The sequence below is a fragment of the Musa acuminata genome, chromosome BXJ3-9, assembly GCF_036884655.1.
Source record: "Musa acuminata AAA Group cultivar baxijiao chromosome BXJ3-9, Cavendish_Baxijiao_AAA, whole genome shotgun sequence".
In the NCBI taxonomy this organism is placed as follows: domain Eukaryota; kingdom Viridiplantae; phylum Streptophyta; class Magnoliopsida; order Zingiberales; family Musaceae; genus Musa; species Musa acuminata.
In genome coordinates this window covers 27160340-27183805 of record NC_088357.1, presented here as the reverse complement: position 1 = coordinate 27183805, position 23466 = coordinate 27160340, and the positions used below count along the sequence as shown (strand labels likewise).

The window sequence follows — 23466 nt, the reverse complement described above, 5'->3', positions numbered from 1 at the left end:
CAGCGAAGTCGGTGGACTTCGAAAGCTACTAGGCGACGGACTGTCCTAGAGCGGTACTTCATCTAGATGTGACCCAAGAGCGGGTGGATGAAGGTCGATTGCCAAAGGAGTGAACAAAATCGAAAGTGGAAGAGACCCTACGATGTATTGGCAAAGGCCACACATGGAGGGATCACAATTCGAGTTCATCCCATAAGGATCAGAATACAATGGAGATGTCACCAAGAGGCGACATGGTGCAGCGGATCGTGGTGGAACAGTTCGTGGCAATGCGATACACATGACTAGTCCTGTGAGAGACTAGATCATGCGGAGGTATAATCGGGAGCTATTGGGAGCTCCACTTCAGTGAACAACACGGCGGTAAGAAGGAATATGAATTCAAGGAGTGAAGGCCATGGTACCGTAGAGGCGGGTCTTCCGTACGTGCATCGAATTTTGCATCGGATGAAAGCCTTGGTTATCAACATATGGGGGCTGTGTACTACCGAGGGAAAAGTTTGAATGCAAGTACCAGTAAGTCCCATGAGAGGGACTTGATCATGCAGAGGTATGATCAAAACAGTTGGAGAGTTGGATTGCTCCAGAGCCTATATTCGCTTAAGGGAGCCCGGCAAGTCAGAGGACAAGGTCGAGTAAGCGAACGTTGCTACCAAGGAAGCTAAGAAGAACAGAATCGGTGCAAACCCTATAACATGACGGCAGAGGTCATGCATGGGAGTTGCAATCTGTCTTTCTATCGACCAAGGGGAACTACTTGGAGAACACAAAGGTATTGAAGCAGGGGGTCGAAAGGGGCGAGGAAGCGACAAGTCCAAAGGGACTTAGCTACCCAAAACAAAGTATCGGTTAGAATGGAGGTGGACTCGAAGGAGCGCCACAAAGGCAGATCTACCGATCGTGAAGAAACGGGATGCAGATACGAGGTGACGGATAGTAGGGCCATAGGCATGGCAGCGCCATGGTATCGTAGAGGCGAGACTCCGTGAAGTCATCAATCCCTTGCTATCATGGAGGGAGAGCGCTTGGTCATGAAAGGGACCGAGGAGGTGGAGCATGCAGAGGCAAACTCCAAGTACTGAGACAAGGCTGAAGGGTAGAGGCCAAGGAACTTCGTAAGACCGATGTCAACGAGCTTCTCATCAAGATAGCCGAAAGTGAAGGACTTTCGGTCATGCAAGAATGCATGACCAAGGAACGAAGCAGGCAGTACGCAGTGTTGTACCTTTGCTACTCAGTGGAGTAGGCAGTAGGGTTGATGGAGAAGACGGTACAATCCCAGAGGCGACCAAAACTATTAGAGACTTACTCTAAGTTAGGGTGAAAACTTTCTGCATTTCAGAAGTTCGATGGCATTGAGAAGGTGAATCACAGTAGCTAACTCAATACAAGGAGTGCAAACACTTCGAGTGCTTCAGAAGTGTGAGCAAAGAGCAAGCGAAGGTCAGTAACCAGCTCGATGTATGGAGTACAACCCTTGAGGAGGTGGGTGAAGTCAAGTAACCCTTGCCTTCTCAACTCTTAAGAGAATGGGCGAAACCGAGTACCCCAATTCTCTTATCTATCCAACAGAGGAGCTCGGCACAGGTTCAAAGACCCTTCGAAGATAATGGAAGACAATAGTTGTCAAATTCTCACCAATGGTGATCAGTGCTACTGAGAGTAGATTATCCCCTTCGTTTCCCAACAAAATGCCAATCGAAAATGGAAGTGATACGAATCTACTTGGAAGTGACAACTAAGTGAAAGAAGAGTCGATGGACAAATTTTGTGGAGGAATGACCCAAAACTTCGAAAGTTTGCGAGGCAATGCTCGTTAAAGCTCCAACAAGCATCCACCCAGTACAAGCAGCATGAGGCATTTGAGAGACTGGCGCATAGTAAGGATGGTTTTTTCCTTCATCTGAAGAATCCGTAGGAACCAACAAAGATCAACACAACTCAGCTAACCCCACACTAGAGTCAGAGTCATTAGTGAGTTGAAGCAGCATAGCGGATCGAAAGTTTGACTACTCAACAACAGTAGCGGAGAGCAGTTGGGAGCCAAGAGGCGCATTGCAGCTGGAGCAGAAGATTGAAGACTCAGCAAAGGCGAGGAGTTGTAGTGTCAGCAAAGGCTTCGACGAGGACGTCGAAGGAATAAATGGGGGAGAATGTCACGAACAAAGTTCTAAACAGGATGTTTAATGTAATACTTATGTATGTCCGTGTCTTTTGGTTTGTTTATGCTTTGCACAGTATATTGAGGGACGGTCGAAGGCTTAACAGCCCCATTTTAATTGGGTTTAGTGGCCTTCTTAGGCTTATAAATAAAGGTTATGTCATGTAGACACTTGTAAGAGATATTCGGTCTGTAGTGGACCATTTTGACCCTTTGTTGTGCAACCGTTCTGAGCTTGTAAAGTCCATTTGTAATTTGCATTAACTATGAAGTGTTTTCGGAGATGTTTGCTTATGGATCCCGAGTGAGGCGCTTTCTCTAACCCGTTTTCTCTTTTGTAGGTCCTAAGGGACCATTGGAGGTTTCGGGGAGGCTGACCTTTGCGGATGGACATGCAAGGGTGCCGCACGACTTAGGCAAAATCAACTAAATCCGTGACAGTTCATCGGAAGTTCTACCGGAACCAACCGAGAAGTCCAAGAGCTTGCCAAAGAAACTTGTCGAAACTCGCCAAGAAGATCGTCGTAAAGCCCAGGAGCTTGCCGGGAGTCCGCCGGAACATTACCGAGAGTTCGTCGGATGTTCGCCGGAAGTACGTCGGAAGCTCTCCAGAAGAGCAATTGACGCACCGGAACAAGAAGCGCTGTAATTATGTCTTAGTTATCGTAGTTAGAGCGTAAATTAAGTTAGGATTGGGAGGTAATCCCACTAACTTAATTAGGGCCAACTAGGCCCTTAATAGGGCTGAATTAGGTCGAATTGAGCGGCCAATTCAGCCCTTGAAAACATGGTCGACGGTGGCACCGCTTGGAAAGTAGTGCACCAGGTTTTATGGGTGGTGGTACCGCCGGCAGTGAATGCTGCCAGCAGTTGTACCGCCCCTATCAGGCGGTGGTACCGCCCAGTGTCAGATCAGCGGTAGTAGTACCACTCAGTAATGGCGGTGATACCTCCAGTAACCCGGAATCCGAGGATGCAACACTTTTTGGCTCAAATTTTGAAGCCATTGGGACCTATAAAAACCTCACCCTTTTCTACATGAAAGGGCACGAAAGTATTGGCTTAATCTTGAATTCTTGAGTCTTAAAAGTGTTGTAAAAGTTAGAAAGAGTTCTCCTTCATCTCTTAGCCTTGTAACCATCCAAGAAAGAGGAGTAAGACTTATAAGGGTTGTCTCCTAAACCTGGCAAAAGAAGAAAGAGGTATAAAAGGCGGTTGGCCTTCGCCTATTGAAGGAAGGCCTTTAATGGACACCGGTGACCTCGTCGGAGGAGGAATCCGAAAGTGGATGTAGGTCACATTGACCGAACCACTCTAAATTCTCGTTTGCTTTCATTTGTGCTATTTACATTACTGCAAATCTCCTTAATCATCTCTTGCACTTTTACGAAAGCTTTCAAGTTCAACTTCTCTCCGAAACGGATTGAATCGAAACCATTTTCGTCGAAATCAGTTTTAATCGAAACGAACATTTTTCTGAAATCGGGAAAGTTTTCTGCTACACTAATTCACCACCCCTCTTAGTGCCGCTCTTGATCCTAACACACCATACTGGTCACCCGAAGAGAACCAAGAAGATGGAGAAGCAGAAGGGATGGTATAGAAAGAGGAAGGAGGAAGAAGAATAGGCGGTGGAGGAAGTAGGAGGAAGAGGAAGGAGAAAGGAAGAAGAGGAGGCCACAAGGAAGAGGAGGAAGAGAAAGGTGTAGTAGGAGGCAATGGAGGAAGAGGAGGAAGGAGAGGAGGTGGTAGAGGAAAAGGAGGAAAGAGGAAGAGGAAGAGGAGTTGAAGAAGAGGACGAGGTGTACTTGTCAACAACACACGTCAATCGACAGGCAACGATGGGAGAGTGGGAGACTACACAAGGTGAAATGAGCAAAAGGGCTCATGTTTGAGCGAAGAGGGCTCATGAATACGAGCCCCAAAGTATGTTTATTAATATTTTTAGTGGTTCAGATAGGATCGCCTGAAACGGGGACAATCCAACATCCGCAAACCGATTCACGCCCAGACCAGTGTGTACAGCCCGTTCCACACAAGCACAGGCAAACAATCAAACAATGGATAAAATAATGCTGTTTTTTTGTACTCTCTTTGACATTATATCATCTTTTTTCTCTTATTGACTTATTCCCCTTTTGTATTCTTTCATTATCTTAACAACACCAGTTTGGATAGACTTCAATTCTTTGCAATACATAAACATGCCATAAACATAAAAGCAATAGAAAAACATGCAAAAAATTACAACAACCAATAATGTATCGTACTGATTTAACAAAAACATCAGTAAATGACATGGAAAGTATTAAACATACAATTATTCTCTCCAGCTAGAATAAACATAGCATGTAAACTATGCACCAATTTAAGGCAATCCACAGTCTTAGATGCTGCTGCTAGTGCCTGCAATAATGAAAAAAACATGTCTATAAGATGTAAAGGAACATCAACCACTATATATTCGTCTAAAATTTAACACCAACTAGGTAATGATGAACTATTATGTGCAATACCTTCAAAACAAAATAGTTTGCAGTTGACTACAAGAAAATAGATATTTGCATGAAACTAGATCTTTTGACTTTACATTGTCAAAAACCCTAACAATTTGGTATTTGACAATTGAAAGATCTAGCAGTTCCAGGAATTGCTCTTGGAGAACGAGCAGTAATGCTTAATGAATAATTAAGGTTTAAATTCTGCCAGAATAGCAAATGAAGTATTAGCTAGCTTAATTAATAAAGATCTTGACTAATTACAGCAAAATCTTGGGATCAAATCCAGCCTTCAATATTCAGTTTGAAACAACAGAAAAAAAATATATATCCATGAGCTTTTGGAAATATAATCAGTGATCATGCATCTTTCTTACATGATAATCTGTATAGCACGAATTAAAATATCAGAGTAAACTTCCATAAATATTACTCATCCGCAGAGATATCTGCAAAAATCTAAACAAAGTGATCATCGTCATGGAAATACTACTGCATAAACTTGCTCCTCTTTCCAACCATGTGTATGTATTATTAACTAAGATATGCAATACCGTATCATACTGGTGTTTCGAGGTTGGCTAGGTACGGTACGGTACCGTATACCGAGCGGTACGCCAGGGCATACTGAGCGGTACACCTAATTTAGGTATAAAGCCCTCCGAAAATACCTGAAAATTAAAAAAAAAAAAAAGTTAGGATAGGATTTTTAAGTTAGGAATAAATATAGTAATAGCATAAGTTTAGCAAAATCAATATAAATTAGGTAAGAATAGTATCACATATCTTTTTCAGGCTTTGAAGAATATTTTGTGCAAGGTTCGTATTTCAGTCCATTACGGATTGTCCTTATATAAACATATCTCTTGATTAAAAAGTTCTTCCTCTTAATCTTCCCAAATTAGCCTCGATTCAATTCACAAATCGTTGTTTTGTAGAGTTTAGAAGAGCACAAATATGAGAAAAAAAGAGTTTGAGATAGTTTAAGAGAGTATAAGAATGTAATTGAGTGAAATAGGAGAGAAGAAAGGTTTAAATACTATGAGAAAGGATTCAACGGTCAATTTGACCGTTGGAGCACTGTATCACTGTTACCGACCGGTTTTAAATATTTCTTACTCTTACTGTAGCACTATAGCACTGTAGCATTGTAGTACGTTCCGTCCAATAGCGGGCGGTCTGCATACCGGTATACCGTAGGACCGGTACGTACCGCCCGTATCGGGTGGTACCATTCGAAATTGCATACCATGCTATTAACAATGCCAACTTGATGGTGATGCATAAAATAATCTTCAGACGCAATAATGGACGTTCCAGTGCTATATTTCGTCAAGAAACCTATATGTATATCAAGAAATATCCATGTCACTAATTAGATAGAGTATAAGTAGTAAATTTCTAGTCTCCTTAGCGAGGTTAACACCTTGCGGAGAGGTAGTAATGATCAAATATTGAGGCATAAGGCCATAATAATAATGGTCAAATTATGTTACCACCTAGGAGAGGAGAGATCTAATATAACTAGTAGGTCACTAGTAACCCTGGTGAAGCTATCGCCTATACAAGAGTGGTAACTAGAGATTAAAAACGAATCGAGTGGTTAGACCGGATAAGCAAATGGTCTGGTTCATTTATTAGATCGGTTATGTTAAAAACTTGAATAAACCAGTTGACCTGGTCGGTATTTAGATAATTCGAACTAATTTTATGATATGGCTTACCCTTAACTTAAATTTTTCTTATTATTTGTTTTAGAAGTTATTTAACATCTCCCCATGTTAAGCTATCATCTTCAAATACAAGCTCGTCTTCGATATCTTATAAGTTTGCACTCATTTCTCCTACCAACCACTCATTTGAATCATCAATGTCTTGTAATGAGATTGGATCAATTCTATTTCGCAAATCATAACGAGCCTTCAAAGCTTGATAATACTTTGTATAAATAAGATCGTGTAATCGTTGATGCTCCAATTGATTTCTTCTCTTTGAGTGAATATATCATGTCATATAATTTAAAAATATATTAATACATCTATATAAAAAAAATAAATTAAATATTTTGTAATCCTTACATGCTCAAAGGCATTCTAGTTTCGCTCACAACCCACAATACTACATGTGAAACTAAATATTTTGATAGCAAATTATTGCAAGTTCGATGCGAAATTTCCAAATAAACTTCACCATTCAGTTGTAAAATTTATTTTATTATTAATAATAACATAATAACATACTATAGATGAAATTAATTATATCAAATTATTAATACCTAGGGATGTAGTTGTCTTGGATCGAATTGCCATTGGAATTCCAAAAAGGCCATCGACATTCTTATAAAAAGATAATTCATGAATAATCTTATCTTGCACTTCAAGGCTTGGAACAATCTTGCAATGCACTGATATAACTGATTCAGAACTTCTCCATCAAACCCAACGGATGTGATCTTATAAAAGAATTCTGGATTCAAATAATATCATGTTGCATGTAAACGACGATGAAGCTGACAATTCCATCTTTGGTCAATGATTACAGATTTTTTTTTTTATTTCCATTAAATAACTTTTGAATCGTCTCATTTGCTCTATCCATAGCCTTATAAATATATCTCATTGTAGACTTATTTTCATTATCTGCCAACCGAAGAACTCGAACAAGAGGGTCCATTACCTTTTATATATAAACTACAAGATTCCAAAAAGACGACATTAAGATAATATCACTAGCCCCCTTGCCTTTTGATTATTTTGCCAATTTGTTTATTACCCATTTCTCCGAGGTAAATATGTTTCTTAGGTTATGTTTTTTACGATGCACGCTCTATAATATTAAGAAGGAAGTAGCAAATTGGGTGACATCATACCTCACCAATTCCTTGTTGTTGTGAATCCTCTCATCATATTCAAAGCCCTAGAATGATTATAAAGAAATCCAACAACAAAGATTTCTCTTTCTAAAGTTTTCTTGATTTTAGAAATCTTTTCAATATTCTCCAACATTAAATCAATACAATGTACCATACATTGAGTCCAATATAAGTGTTTTCTTTTTGTTTCAAATAATTGACCTAAGACAAAGGATAACAAAAATGATATGGCCTTCAAGAAAAATTGGCCAACTCTCCATTTAGTAAAACTGTAGAGAGAACCACTGAGTTGCTAGAACTCATATATACTGATGTATGCCAACTCAGTTCATATGTGGTTATTTATGCTTCATTACATTTACTAATGATTTCTCTAGGTATGGACATGTGTAATTAATGAAGTACAAGTCCGTAGCCTTCGAGAAATTCAGGGAACACAAGAATGAGGTAAAAAACCAAACTGAAAATAGTATTAAAACTCTTCGATCAAATCGAAGAGGAAAGTACTTGAGTCCAAAGTTCACCTAATTCCTCAAAGACCATGGGATTCTATCTTAATGGACCCTTCCTTATACACCTCAGCTCAATGGTGTATCGGAAAGGAGGAACCGCACACTATTGGACATGGTGCAATCTATGATGAGTTTCACCAAACTACTCATCTCTTTCTAGGGATACGCCCAAGAATGAGATATGGATACGACCTACTGAACAAACAAAGTCCGCAGCTTACCCGTCTCTTTCCATAATGAGTCCGCAGCTTACCTTCTAAACAGAGTTTCATCTAAAGCGATAGTATCTACATCATATGAGATATGGAAAGGGAAGAAGTCCGATCTTAAGATTGTTAAAATTTGGGGCTGCCCTACCCACGTTTGGAGACACAATCCTAACAAGTTAGAATGAAGGACGAAACGATGCAAATTCGTGGGATATCCCAAGGAGAATTGTGGGTATTATTTCTATCATCCCAAGGACCAAAAGGTCTTTGTTGCTAAGAGGGCAGTGTTCCTTAAGAAGGAACACATTCTTGGTGGAAATAGTGGGAGCATGATAGAGTTGAGCGAGGTTGGAGAACCTAGCTCAAGCACCATTCTTAAGGACGAGTTTATTTAGTTACCTAACACACAAGTTCCGACTTTGCGTAAATCCGAAAAAGTATCTAACCCTCCTGAGAGATACGTAGGACATATCAAGGTAATGACATTGAGGATATCGATCCTCAAACCTACAAAGAAGATATTACGAGCATCGATTCTAGGAAGTGAAAAAAGGCCATGAATTCCAAAATGGATTCCATGTACTCTAACAAAGTTTAGAACTTAGTTGGTACATCTGAGAGTATTGTACCCATTGGTTGCAAATGAATCTACAAGAAGAAGATTGGAGTAGATAAAAAGATAGAGACCAATAAGGCAAGGCTAGTAGCTAAAGAGTATCGTTAGAGGCCATACTGAAATCCATTCGAATTATGTTGGTCATTGCAACAAACTATGACTATGAGCTCTAACAGATGGATGTGAAAATCGCGTTCCTTAATAGCAACCTCGAGAAGGTGTATATGAAAAGCGCTATGTGCCAAAAGGCGCCAAGGTCCAAAAATGCTCGAGGCGCTAGGCGCTCGCCCGAGCGAAGCGAGGCGCTAAAATATAAAAATATATAATATAATTAATAAATATAATTATTTAAAATTTTAAATTAAAATATGCTATTAAATTAAAAAAATCTATTAACAGTATTGAAAATTAATAATTTTAAATAAACCTAACAATATTAACAGTGTATAGTATACTGTATACTGTTAACAGAAAGAGAAGAAGGAAGTGTAAGGGGGTGCTGAGCCTACTGACTGAGAAAAGAGGAAGCGGTAGCAGCAGCAGCAGCGGCAGCGGAGTGTAAGGAGGTAGCAACGACAACGGGAGCGGGAGTAGGAGCGGCGAGCAACGGGAGGCGCGAGCGGCGACAGCGGCAGCGTTTGCGAGCAGCGACAGCGACGACAGCGGCAGCGTTTGCGAGCAGCGACAGCGGCGAGCAGCAGGAGCAGGAGCGGGAGTAGGAGCAGCGAGCAGCGGGAGGCGCGAGCAGCAACAGCGGCAGCGTTTGCGAGCAGCGACAGCGGCAGCGTTTGCGAGCAGCGACAACGGCGAGCAGCGGGAGCGGGAGCAGGAGCGGCGAGCGACGGGAGGCGCAAGCGGCGATAGAGGCAGCGTTTGTAAGCAGCGACAGCGGCGAGCAGCGGCAGCGGGAGCAAGAGCGGCGAGCAGCGGGAGGCGCGAGCGACGATAGAGGCAGCGTTTGCGAGCAGCGACAGCGGCGAGCAGCGAGATCGGGATCAGGATCGGGATCGAGAGCGTCAGCGACAGTAGCGAGGGTTAGGGTTGGGTTCTCACTTATATCGATTTTAGTTGGTTCGATTGAACCAACTAACCATCAAAGACCGAACCAGGACCGAACCAGACCTAAAATCCTGGTTCGGTAGCCTTGGTTAACCCAGGCGCTCGCCCGAAGCGCCTAGCGCCTGGGCTCGGGCGAGCGCCCAAGCAGCGCCTGTTTGAAGTGCGCCGCCTGGGAGATTAGCGAGGCGCTCGGGCCTCGCCTCGCCTCACCCGAGCGCCTAGGCGAGCGCCCGAGCGCCTTTTTAAATCACTGTATGCAAATTGCTTAAGTTCATTTATGGACTAAAACAAGCTTCCCGAAGTTAAAACATAAGATATGATGAGGCAATCAGATCTTATGACTTCGTTAAGAACGAAGATGAGCCTTATGTGTACAAAAAAGTGGGAGCACTATCACCTTCTTGGTGCTATATGTGGATGACATCCTAATCATTGGGAATGATATAGGAATGCTTTCCACGGTTAAGGCTTAGTTATCTAGACACTTCTCCATAAAGAACTTAGGCGTAGCATCTTACATTTTGGGGATTCAAATCTATAGAGATAGATCTAAAAGGATACTTGGCTTGTCTCGGTCCAGATATATAGACACCATTGTCAAAAGTTTTGACATAGAAAATTCCAAGAGAGGTCTTATACCAATGAAACTTGGAATATCACTTTTTAGGAGTATGTCCCTAAAGATTCCTATAGAAAGGGCAGATATAGATAGGATACCTTATGCCTCTGCGATAGGATCTATCATATATGCTATGTTATGTACCAGGCCTGATATAGTGCATGCTTTAAGTGTTACGAGCATATATCAAGCCAATCCAAGTTTGGAACACTTAAAGGCAGTAAAGTGAATCCTTAAGTACTTGAGAAGGACTAAGGATATTTTATTAGTATATGGAGGAGGTAGCCTCAAGGTTGAGGGCTACACGGGCTCAAGTTTCCAGTCTAATGTTGATAATAGTAAGTCGAACTCAGGGTATGTGTTCACCCTGAATGGAGGAGCAGTAAGCTGGAAGAGTTCCAAGTAAGACACTACTGCTGACTTGACCATTAAAGCGGAGTATATTACTATGGTAGAAGCAGTAAAGGAGGGAGTCTGGATGAAGAAGTTCATTGCAGATCTAGGAGTCGTGCTGAGCAACGAGGAGCCAATTCTCTAATATTGTAACAATAATGAGGCGATTGCTCAAGCAAAGGAACTCAAATCTCATCAAAAGTCTAAGCACGTTCTGAGGAGGTTTCACTTGATCAAAGAGATCGTAGCTCATGGTGATGTAGTAGTGGAAAGAATTTCATCCAAAGATAACATTGTAGATCCACTGACAAAGTCGTTATCTCAGATTATTTTCGAGCATCATTGGGACCTGATTGGGATCAGGCATGTGGGTGATTGGCTTTAGGTCAAATGAGAGATTGTTAGTTACAAGTGTCTTGCAAGCCAATCTCGTGAGTAATGGCACATGTAATACACTACACAATCTTTTTTTGTTAATATTTATTATAGCATTTTCTCACTTTATATCGGATGATGAATATATTATGATGTCCTTAGACCTATGCAATGGGAATTAGATCATAATGAAATCATGATAATGAGACCAATTCACCTTTAAACACAGATCCTAAATATTCCAGGTCATAGGTTGCTCGAGAAGGACATCGAGGTAATCGGACAAACCGATGTACTATATACTCGTCTATATGATGAAGGCAACTAGTCTCATAACTACTTGTGTGGCGACAGTAGGGATATAGTGAGGTGCTCATTGGAGAATGAGTTCACAAAATGATCCGCTTACGAAATGCTGATTATTTAATGATACCTTATCGTCAAACAGCAATTCCGTAGTCCCAATTGTGTATCTAGTCCTTAAACTTGAGATACCAAGGATGCCTTGTTTGAGTACTTCATTCTTTGATACCAGACTTATAAGACTAGAAGTTCCGGATCTAGTACAAACGATCATTGAGAATGGCAACCAACCTTACGAAGGCAATTGGGTGTCAATAGACAGTCAACCTATTAGAGCAACTTTCCTCTTCGCATCCTTCCCTCTAGAAGTTTCAGAGGCCATCATCCTCTTGGACTACTCTGCCTTGCTGAACAAACTATGCATTGTTCCGTCCACATGAACGCACTTGCTAGATTGTGGCTCTTCACTAATATGCACCCCTCAAGGGCTAGCAACATGCTGAACTCACTACACACTTCAGCCTCCTACGGATGTATCCTTCCCATACCGAAGGGAAAGTTTCAATGCTTTATGGCGTTGAGTTTCGGTCGTCTTAGGATGGCCACGAACAATTCATTGTCCGCATACAAGCCCTTGCATAAGCACCAAATTTTTCAAGCTAGCAATTCCCCTCACCTCTGTGAGCTTTACATAACTCTTTCAATCGCTGAGCAATCCATCCCACCTTGCACGATCTCATTCTTTGCCAAGCGCCCTGCTTGTCTTGAACACCGTCAAGTTTGATTGCCAATGTCAAGCCGTAGCTTGAACTCAACCATCCCAACCTTTATGCGCTACACGTTCTTCCCAACTTGCTCGTCCTCATAGTGCCTCTTGTGCGAAGGGTCGGTCATTCCTCTGAATGTCAATCTCGGATGCCCGCTCCTTTAAACGACTCCTTCTCTATATCTCAACACTCGTTTCCCCAAACGATCACGCATGCTAGCTACTCTCAATGTAACCCCGCTAGATCCCCACGTTTGCATACCAAGTGTTTATAAGTGTGTCTGTGTCCCGCTCTGATACCATCTGTCACGGACTTAGCTGATTTTGACAAAGGGTCCAAGGTGGTCCACCGCGGCCAAAGTCCCTACAAGTGCCCACATGACGCTGTTGTGAAACAACGCAACGAACCAGCCCTAGACACTACCCCAATTGCTCATCCAACCGAGTAGCTCTTGGTTGTTGTATTAGCTGACACTCCGTACCACTCTACGAAGCTAGAAAACCCCCAAAATGGCTACTTGGATGCCTTATTTCTATGCAGTTTTGCCTCTACGTGATGACTGAATACAACTTGCATTTACAAGCCTGACATGGTCTCAATGTAACCCCGCTAGATCCCCACGTTTGCATACCAAGTGTTTATAAGTGTGTCTGTGTCCCGCTCTGATACCATCTGTCACGGACTTAGCTGATTTTGACAAAAGGTCCAAGGTGGTCCACCGCGGCCAAAGTCCCTACAAGTGCCCACATGACGCTGTTGTGGAACAACGCAACGAACCAGCCCTAGACACTACCCCAAAGGCTCATCCAACCGGGTAGCTCTTGGTTGTTGTATTAGCTGACACTCCGTACCACTCTACGAAGCTAGAAAACCCCTAAAATGGCTACTTGGATGCCCCGTTTCTATGTAGTTTTGCCTCTACGTGATGACTGCATACAACTTGCATTTACAAGCCTGACATGGCCAACAAAGCTAATCAAAATGGGACTATCAAGCCTACTGCAAGCCTTCTACATATTGTACAAAGGATGAATAAAACCGAAAGACATGGATATACATGAGCATTACATCAAACACCCCATTAACAGCTTTGTCCGTGACAACACGGTATGCCAATGCATACCGATGTTTTGACGAGGAAGAAAAGGAGGTTGAAGAGGAAGGGTCGATGGAGGAATAAACAAGGAAGGAGAAAGGAAGAAAGAAGAAGAAAGAAAAGGAGAAGTACAGCGATACTTGGGAAGCAACGACAACATCGAAGAGAAGATACTTAGGAAGCGATGGCAGCATCACAACGGCAAAGAGGCAGTGCCGCTACAACATTACAATGGTGAAGAGGCAGTCCCGCTACAGCGCATAGCGCCGAAGAGCTAGCACCGCTACAACGGTGAAGAGGTAGCGCCACTACAGCATCGCGATGACAAAGTGACGAAGAGGCATCGTTGTTGCAGCATCGCAACAACTAACCGATGAAGAGGCAGCATTGTAGCTTCATATGCAAGAAAAGCCCTAATCTTGTTTTTTTATTTTTTAATGCTAAAATGGATTGGGGCCCACCACTTTTAATTTTTTTATTATTTTAATATGGATCATCCGAAAAAGGAGAGTCTGTGTATTGGTCCATGCTCGGACCAGTCTGCACCACCCGTATCGTACCAATTTGTGTTGTACAACAATCCTCGGATCATGGAATCATGACTTACTGCATTCTTTGTTTAGGGGCATTTCTGCCAGTGTTATTTCTTCGTTTAATCTATCGCCTAATCCTTATGAGGACAAATGGGTTTGGAAGTTTAATGATAAAGGGCAACCAACCACCAGAAGTGCTAATATGTATCTTGCCCAACAACATGCACCAACGCCTATTTCTGATATTAAATGATCTGATTTGTCGAAATATAATTGTATTCCTCGGGTTTCTTGCTTTTGTTGGAAGTTACTGCATCAATGTTGACCTGCTACCCACTATATTGCACAGTTTGGTATTGTTGAGGCAAAACTTTGCTACCTTTGTGATCTACATTCTAATAGTGTCGATCATATCTTTTTCAACTACACCTTCACTAAATGTGTTTTTACACTGCTTAGCAGACCAATAAGCTTGATATTTCATTTCAATTTTCTAATTTATGGCATATTGGTAAGTGGCTCCTTGAAGGCAAGGATTTGGATAAAAGGAGGTCTAGGACACTTAAAGGTGTGATCATGTTTGCTCTCTGGCTGGTTTAGAAAGCTAAAACTAATGCTGCCTTCAATGGCAGGAAGGTTTCTCCATTCTCCATCTTTTGTAAAACTGTTGTCTCAGTTAGTTCCCTTTGTGATGCATCTGAGGGATTGTGGTCTGAATTGTATCAGGTCATGGTTACTTGGCAGAAACAAAAGTTAAATACGGGGATGGTCCTTCAAGGGGAGTATGGGGGATGCAGCTTTTTTATTCGAACTGATGCGGGTTTATGTTTTTTAGCAGGTGGATTTTGCCAAAGCTGTAACATCAATTATCAAGAGCTGCTCGCAGCCAAAATGGGGCTTCAACAGGCATTACAACTTAATCTGCACAAAATTCACATTGCGACTGATGATCTTGTAATCGTTGACATTCTCTCTAGGAAAAAGGAGCCTCCATGGCAGCTTGTTAATCTTGTTAGACGTATTTTTGATCTCCTCGTGGAGATATGGGTTTCCCTTATTTTTCATGATGGAAACCAATGTGCAGAATGGTTGGCAAACTCTGTTTGCTCAACCAGGCCCTTTTTGTGGATGGATCACTTACCTGATCTGTTTCCTTATTTTTTGAGTGCTGATCTATCAAGCCCTGGTTGTGTGATGTGAGACTACTTTCTTAATAGCAACTTCTAATTTCTTTTTGAAAAAAAAAAGAGTATATAAATCTTTATTATTTATAATTTCGAATAAAAACATTTTAGGTCTTCCTCTACTTCTCCTCATAGTACTAACAATGGTCACATGGTATAACGAAAATAAGAAACTCAGAAAGTACATGTCAATGCATTAAGTGAAAATATATGACTTTTAAAGCATGCCTGTCCAATTAATTGTCCTCCAAAAACTTGTCTAAAAGATGGAGCATCTGGTAAAGTAAACCCTCGAAATAAATCCACCTTCCAAATAATAGGAAAATTTTGTTAAGAATAATCACCTTTTTAAAGAATGATACTAGAAATTTTGGACCAATTAATATCAACATAAGAAACTATAAGAACAACAAACTACATTAAAACAACTTCAAAAAAGAAAGAACCCCTATTATAACCAGGCAGCACCACAATTTCACATATATTTATGCTTGAGTGGAGAAAGACATGTTAGTTGATGTTTCCCTCCATAAGTTTAGATTAAGTTAGAGCACCGGATCATTATAAAGTTAGAATGAGGCACATGGTTTAGCTAATTTAGGATCAAACATAATCGCTTGTCTGAGCAAGACTCAGCTCTTCACAGTGCAAATTGTTAACATAAAAGCCACATAACCATAGTTAAAGCTGAACTAAAGAACAAATTGCACTACAAATTTGGTAGAGCTCATGGTAGAGAACACTAAGCCACTTTCTTGTTTGGCTCAGATGATAAAGACCCTAAGAGCTATAGTCAATGTAATCAGCATATCAATAAAATTCTTACAATTTCCTTTGCTGAGGTAAAAAGATTCTTGATTTAAAGAAAAAAGAAATGTTGTTCCTACCTTTAAGTAATTTCTTTCACCAACAATTTACCTAATGAAATTCTTACTAAAAGCAACTTCAAAGGTTTCTAGCATGCATTTGATCTTATAAGGTTTCTATCAAGAAAAGAACATTATAGTGTACACATTAAGAGTATCTTCTCTGTGAACCACTTGTATAGTCAAACAGGAATACGAGTAAAATAATGACCAGATACTTGTCTTATCTCCCAGAAGAAATTTTGAAACTCAAAAAGAAATAGAGACGAACAGTTACAAAAATAAAGGATGAAGTTATTACTAAGCAAAATCTATCTCCTCAGGACAAGGAGCAATAAGTGTATTTCATTTGAGGTAATTAAAGTCCACATTCTTAATTTCATGATATTACTAGTGATAGTAATGCATTAACATTATATGAATAGGCAAGAGTTGTCATGAGTTTTACAATGATTGACGTAAGCTCTATGCCAGTTTAGTACTATGTTTTCCAAGTTAGCATGTTGCCATGTCCCTCAAATGGTAATAGTTCAATATGCTTAATTCTTAGAGCAATACTCATTTAAACTATACCTACTATCACAACAAAAGTCTTTAAAAGAGTTAAATATGTCAATTTCAAAGAGACCTAAACTGAGAATTTACTATATAAGTAGATTGTTGCACTAGTAATATAAGAACAAAAAGAAGCCAAAAGATCCCAACTATAAGTTACTCACAATAAAGCTATCTTGCAGGACCATCAAATCATTTTTTTCTTTGTTTCAGAATAAGTTGCTTTGGCCTTCATATACCTCTCCTCACACCACAAATTTGAGTTCATTCACTTCATCTGACTAGGTGCATTTATAGGCCTATCGTGGAAACAGACACAAAACACATCTTTTATTTCTAAAAAGATCCATCAAATCAATTTGTTTCTAATAAAGTTTCAGCATCTAAATATCCTCGCTTCACTAATCTGAAATAGTTGCCCAACCAAAGCCTTTATAGGTCTCCTCCAGATGCAACCAACCACAACACATTAGATGGTTAACCAAATGTTGCTGCAGATGTATATGCACTCATATGAATTCCTCGTAGAAGGATAATAGTCAATATTAGCTGCTATTTAGCTTGCAACCCATCGAACATATGTGGTGTGGTCACATAGATCATGTATATTTTCTCGTTAATTGCATTGTTGCAACTTCTACTATTATGTTGGTTCAATTATTTAAGATTCCTGAGAGTATGTCATTCACTAATTAAATCTTTACTTGTATCTTATCACTTCAAATATATTCTTTAATGTCAATGGATTTGATTCTATATTTTTTTTATTTGACCTAAGCATACAATTGACCTACTAACAACTTAGACTCAATAGTCTTTGTTTCAAGGAAAGCAAAACCGACCAGACTGATTGATGCCCAAGGTTTGCAGTACCGGTCCGTACCGCCCGGTATGGGCGGTACGTACCGGTCCGACAGGCTTCCGGTACGCGGACCGCCTGTTACCGGTCCGGTACTGTATCAGTACTGTAGCACTGTAGCGCTGCTACAGTGCTCGGCACGCCTGAATATACCGCTCGGTACACCTGGGTGTACCGAGCGGTATACCGTACCGTACCGGTACCGAGCCCAAGTCGAAACTCCGGTACGGTACGGTATTGCGAACCTTGTTGATGCCAGCCTGTATTTACCTATTTTTAAGTGAATCAGGATGTGGGATGCCCCTTTTAGACTGAACAGGACCTGTTATATATTTTTCAAAAGAAAATACTGCACTTATGTTTTCTCACACATCACAAACACACAATGTGGGGGCCACCCAGTCGTGCCGCAAGCCGATGGCAGCCGTGGCTGTTCCGATGCTTCTCCTCCTGCTCCATCTCCTTCAATGCGTCTCCTCCTTTGCCTCTACTTCGCTTCTCCTCCACCTTCTCCTCCTCCATTGTTATTCCTTGTTTCATCTTCTTCTTTGTTCCTTCTTACTTCTTCCTTCTTCCTTGGAGTGAATCATGATGTGGGATGCCCCTTTTAGAGCGACCAGGACCTTTTATATATTTTTTCACAAAAACACTGCACTTATGTTTTATCACACATCACAAACACACAACTTGGGAGCTGCCTAGCTGTGCCGCAAGCCCATGGCAACCGTCACTATACCAATGCTTCTCCTCCTGGTCCATCTCCTCCTTTGACACCTCTTCTCTTTTCCTCCACTTTCTCCTCCTCACTTCTTATTCCTTCTTTCTTCTTCTTCTTTGTTTCTTTTTTCTTCCTTATTCCTTCTTCTTTGTTTCTTTTTTCTTCCTTATTCCTTCTTCTTCTTCCTCCTCCTCCCTCCCCATGGTACCACCATACATGCCAGTGTAATATGTGTCAATAAGCCAGCATGGACCAGACCCATACTAGTCTGGCCTCAAACCAGTACAAGTCCAATACTCAAAATTGTAATCCTTGTTTTGTTTACACTTCAACTTAGTTTTATAAATATAATAATCAGCATAATATGTGGCTATATATCACATATTCAATTCTTGCACTAAAAACAAAATGCGTGCCCACATATTCAATTCTTGCACTCATGACCTAAATATTTTATTGATTATATTGTGTATATAACATCATGTCTCACATAGGAAATGAATGATGAGATGTGTAAATAAGACCAAATGAGGATAATACCAGCCACTCAGGCACTTGGGGCCACTTGATCAGAAGCTGTTCAAGTTCATGGGCTAGTAGGCCTATTGGATCAGACAACTGACAAAAGCATTAAGTCCGATATTCACAATTGGCAAACAATATTCTCTCTTGCTAGTACTATGACTGTATGACATTTCATGCAACAATAGAACGATTGACAAAATCCTTAATATAACTCAAAGCAATCTATCAAGCAAATATTGAAGTAGCTAAATCTAAGTTCAATGAATTTATTATCTCACCGAGACCGTTCCCCCAGTGAGCATCCAATCTTATACCATTTTCTGATAACTGATATTGTTTCCAATGGATTATCGACTATAAAACTTATACAAAGTCATACAAGATAAATGGCATACAGAAGTCATGAAGTTGGTGGTACCCACATATTAAAGATGATAAAACAACAAAGCCAAATCAACTTTTGCAGACTTATTCTCAATAGAAAAAGAAAAGCAAACTATTGACTTTCAGACTTCTTTACAAAATCTTACTTTCCAAAATCTAAAGTTCAACTCAAAGTTTTGACTTTAAGTCAATTTAGATCATGAAAGGATAGTCCCATTGAAAGAATACTGAAACGAATCAATGTAAAAAATTAAAGAAATCATCAAAACCAATCCCAACATCATTGCATTAATTAAAACTTCAAAATATCTTTTTTAGTCAATTATTTTATTAAAACTGATGAATCCCAATAAGGATCAACAAAAATAGACAAACTTGACCATAAATGGCTAAAGCCATCACAACCAAAACACTTACCAAGGGGCTAAAACTGCAACCAGTAATATGACCCTTAATTTAATCAATTTGGTCTCATTATTCAAAATGAAATCCATAATACAAATCAGCGATTTAAAAAGGCGCTCGGGCGAGGTGAGACGAGGCCCGAGCGCCTCGCTAAACTTCCAGGCAGCGCGCTTCAAAGAGGCGCTCGCCGCCTGGGCGCTCGCCCGAGCCCAAGCACTATGCGCTTCGAGCGAGCGCTTGGGTTAAACCAAGCGCCAAACCAGGATTTTAGGTCTGGTTCAATCCTGGTTCGGTCTCCGGTGGTTAGTTGGTTCAATCGAACCAACTAAAACCGATATCAGCGACAACCCAACCCTAACCCTCATTGTCGCTGCCGCTGCTCGCCGTTGTCGCTGCTCGCAAACGCTGCCGCTGTCGCCGCTCGCGCCTCCCGCTACTCGCCGCTCCTGCTCCCGCTGCCGCTATCGCCGCTCCCGCTGCCGCTGCCTCCTTACACTCCCACTGCCGCTGCCTCCTTACATTCCGGCTCCCGTTGCCGCTGCCTCCTTACACTCCCACTGCTGCTGCCTCCTTACACTCCCGCTGCCGCTGCCTCCTTACACTCCTGCTCCCGCTGCCTCTGTCTCCTTATACTCCCGCTGCCGCTGCCTCTGCCTCCTTATACTCCCGCTGCCGCTGCCTCCTTACACTCCGCTGTCGCTTCCTCTTTTCTCAATCAGCACCACCTTACACTTCCTTCTTCTCCTTCTGTTAACAGTATACAGTATACTGTTAACAATATACTGTATACTGTTAATATTGTTAGGTTTATTTGAAATTATTAATTTTCAATACTGTTAATAGATTAATAATATATTATTTTGATTTTAATACTGTTAATTTTTATTTATTTGAAATTATTATTAGGTTTCAAGATAAATGGCAAGTGTACAGAGCAACTCAATAGAGTCTCCAATGGCATCAAAAAAATATCCTGCATAGAAGTATAATTATTTGAAGGATCCGAAAGATCCTAATGTAGTGACTTGCATATTCTGAGATAAGACTACTAGAGGTGGTATTTTTCTTGCAAAACAACATCTAGTAGGAAATTTCAAGAATGCAGCAGCTTGCAAAAAGTGTCCAGCTGAGGTAAAAGAATAGTTGCTGAGTTATATGAATGAAAAGAAGATACAAATGAATGAATCTTACGGGAATTTACCAGAAGACAATGTTGAACATCTCAGGGATGAAGAAGAAGATTATTCTATGAGTATTAACCAAAGTAGGAAAAAAGTATACGATAAAAAAGGAAAAGAAGTTATGAGTACTAAGAAGGGTAAAAAAGGATCGATGGATCTATATATGTTTCAAGGATCCCAGAAACAACAAGGGCAAGCAGGAGGCTCAAAATTTAGACAAACAAATATAAGTGATGCTTGTGATAAAGAAATAAAAGGAATAACAATTCAGCACATTGCTCGCTTCTTCTATCAGGCTGGTCTTCCCCTTAGTACAACTCGTTTAGACAATTTTAAGGATATGATTGAAGCTATTGGAAGATATGGTGTAGGATTAAAACCTCCAAGTTATTATGAGATGTGAGTTCCATTGCTGCAAAAAGAGTTGAATTATACAAATGACTTACTAAAGGGTCATAAAGAATCATGGGCAACACATGGTTGCTCTATTATGTCAGATGTTTGGACTGACAAGAGGCGCAGGAGTATAATTAATTTTAAGGTTAATTGTTCTTTAAGGACTATGTTTGTGAAGTCAATAAATGCATCCTTTGTAAAATCTGGAGACAAGATATATGATTTACTTGACAACTTCGTGGAAGAAATTGGAGAACAAAATGTCGTTCAAATCATAACCGACAATAGAAGCAACTATGTTTTAGCTGGTAATATTCATCTTTTAAATTTATTAATTATTTTATTTTCAATTAAATGTGTTAAACTCTTAAGTCTTATCATTTTTGTTATCCTTTGTCTTAGGTAAATTGCTTGAAACAAAAAAACAACACTTGTATTGGACTTCATGTGCAGCACATTGTATTAATTTAATGTTGGAGGATATTGGAAAGATCTTAGAAATCAAGAAAACCTTAGAAAGAGCAATTTTTGTTGTTGAATTTCTTTATAATCACATTGGGGCTTTAAATATGATGAGAGAATTTACAGGGAAGAAAGAATTAGTGAGACATGGTGTCACCCGATTTGTTACTTCATTCTTGACATTACAGAGCGTGCATCGTCAAAAACATAATCTGAGAAACATGCTTACCTTTGAGAAATGGGTGACAAGAAAATGGGCAAAAGAAGCAAAAGGCAAGAGGGCTGCTGATGTCATCTTAATGCCATCCTTTTGGAATCATGTAGTTTATATATTAAAAGTAATGGGCCCTCTTGTTCGAGTCCTTTGATTGGTGGATAATGAAAATAAGCCTGCAATGGGATATATTTATGAGGCTATGGATAGAGCAAAAGAGGCAATTAAAAGATCTTTTAATGAAAATGAAGAAAAATATGAGAAAATTTTTACAATCATTGACGAAAGATAGAATTGTCAACTTCATCGTCCCTTACATGCAGTAGGATATTATTTGAACCCTGAATTCTTTTATAAGTTTAAATATGTTGGGTTTGATGTAGAAGTTTTGGATGGGTTATATCAGTGTATTGCAAGATTAGTTCCCAGCCTTGAGGTTCAAGATAAGATTATTCATGAATTATCTTTATATAAAAATGCCGAAGGTCTTTTTGGAATTTCAATTGTCGTTCGATCCAGAACAACTATATCTCCATATATTAATAATTTGATATAATTAATTTCATATATATTATGTTACTATATTATTGCTAATAATAACATAAATTTTACAGTTGAATGGTGGAGTCTATTTGAAAATTCCACCCCGAACTTACAGCAATTTGCTATCAAAATACTTAGTTTAACATGTAGTGCTTCAGGTTGTGAGCGAAACTGGAATGTCTTTGAGCATGTAAGGATCACTAAATATTTTTGTTTTAATTAATTAATTTATTTAGATAGATTAATTAATATATTTTTAAATTATATGACATGACAGATTCACTCGAAGAGAAGAAATCGGTTGGAATATCAACGATTGTATAATCTTGTTTACATAAAGTATAATCAAGCTTTGAAGGCTCATCATGATTTGCAAAATATATTTGATTCAATCTCATTACAAGATATTGATGATTCAAATGAGTGGTTAGTAGGAGAAATGGGTGCTAACTTGCAAGATGCTAAAGACGAGCTTGTATTTGAAGATGATAGATTAACATGGGGAGATGTGGCAAGAGCTTCAGGTGCTGGAGAATTATAAACATATACAAGACAGATGTCAAAAAGAAAAATGAGTGCAAAAGCATCAAGCTCGGCTCCTGCTATTGTTGAAGACATAGAGAATGAAACATATCTTGATGAAGAGAAAGGAGTCAAAGGACAAGAGGAAGAAGATGAATTCAATGAAGATGATTTGTGTGAAAATGACGATAATATTGATTATGATGAATGACTTTGATGTAAAATTTTATTGTTTTGAATTTTGAAACTTTTTGTTAATGTGACATTGTGATTTTGTCTTCGATTTTCTTAATTTAATAACATATTTTATTTAAAATTTTAAATAATTATATTTATTAATTATATTATATATTTTTATATTTTAGCGCCTCGCTTCGCTCGGGCGAGCGTCTAGCGCCTCGGGCGTTTTTGGACCTTGGCGCCTTTTAGCGCCTAGCACTTTTTAAATCACTGATACTAATATTATCATTTGTGTTTTATTATTTCTTTCTTTTTTTCCTTTGTATGGTAGAGATCAGAGCTACCTTCCTCATGTAGCATGAGTATTTTTACCATCTTCAATTCGTACGAGGTTATTCTAGTTTCGAATACCAACAGAATAATGAATTTTTATACCACCAAAAAAAGTGAAAAAGCTTC

At 39.8% G+C, this 23466-nt stretch overlaps 1 protein-coding gene across 6 annotated transcripts in view; it reads right to left on the bottom strand.

Moving 5' to 3' along the window:
* LOC103973237 (acyl-CoA hydrolase 2) overlaps window positions 1-23466 on the bottom strand; it is a 95619-nt gene that overhangs the window by 67605 nt on the left and 4548 nt on the right. For 5 of the 6 annotated variants that reach the window (XM_065168153.1, XM_065168154.1, XM_065168155.1 and 2 more), the window contains exons 7-8: window positions 15426-15503; window positions 4480-4567 (exon numbers count right to left, since the gene is read on the bottom strand). In XM_065168153.1, coding sequence (XP_065024225.1) covers window positions 4480-4567; window positions 15426-15503 — 166 coding nt within the window. The remainder of the gene's footprint in view (window positions 1-4479; window positions 4568-15425; window positions 15504-23466) is intronic. The other variant, XM_009387742.3, reaches the window with a different exon arrangement.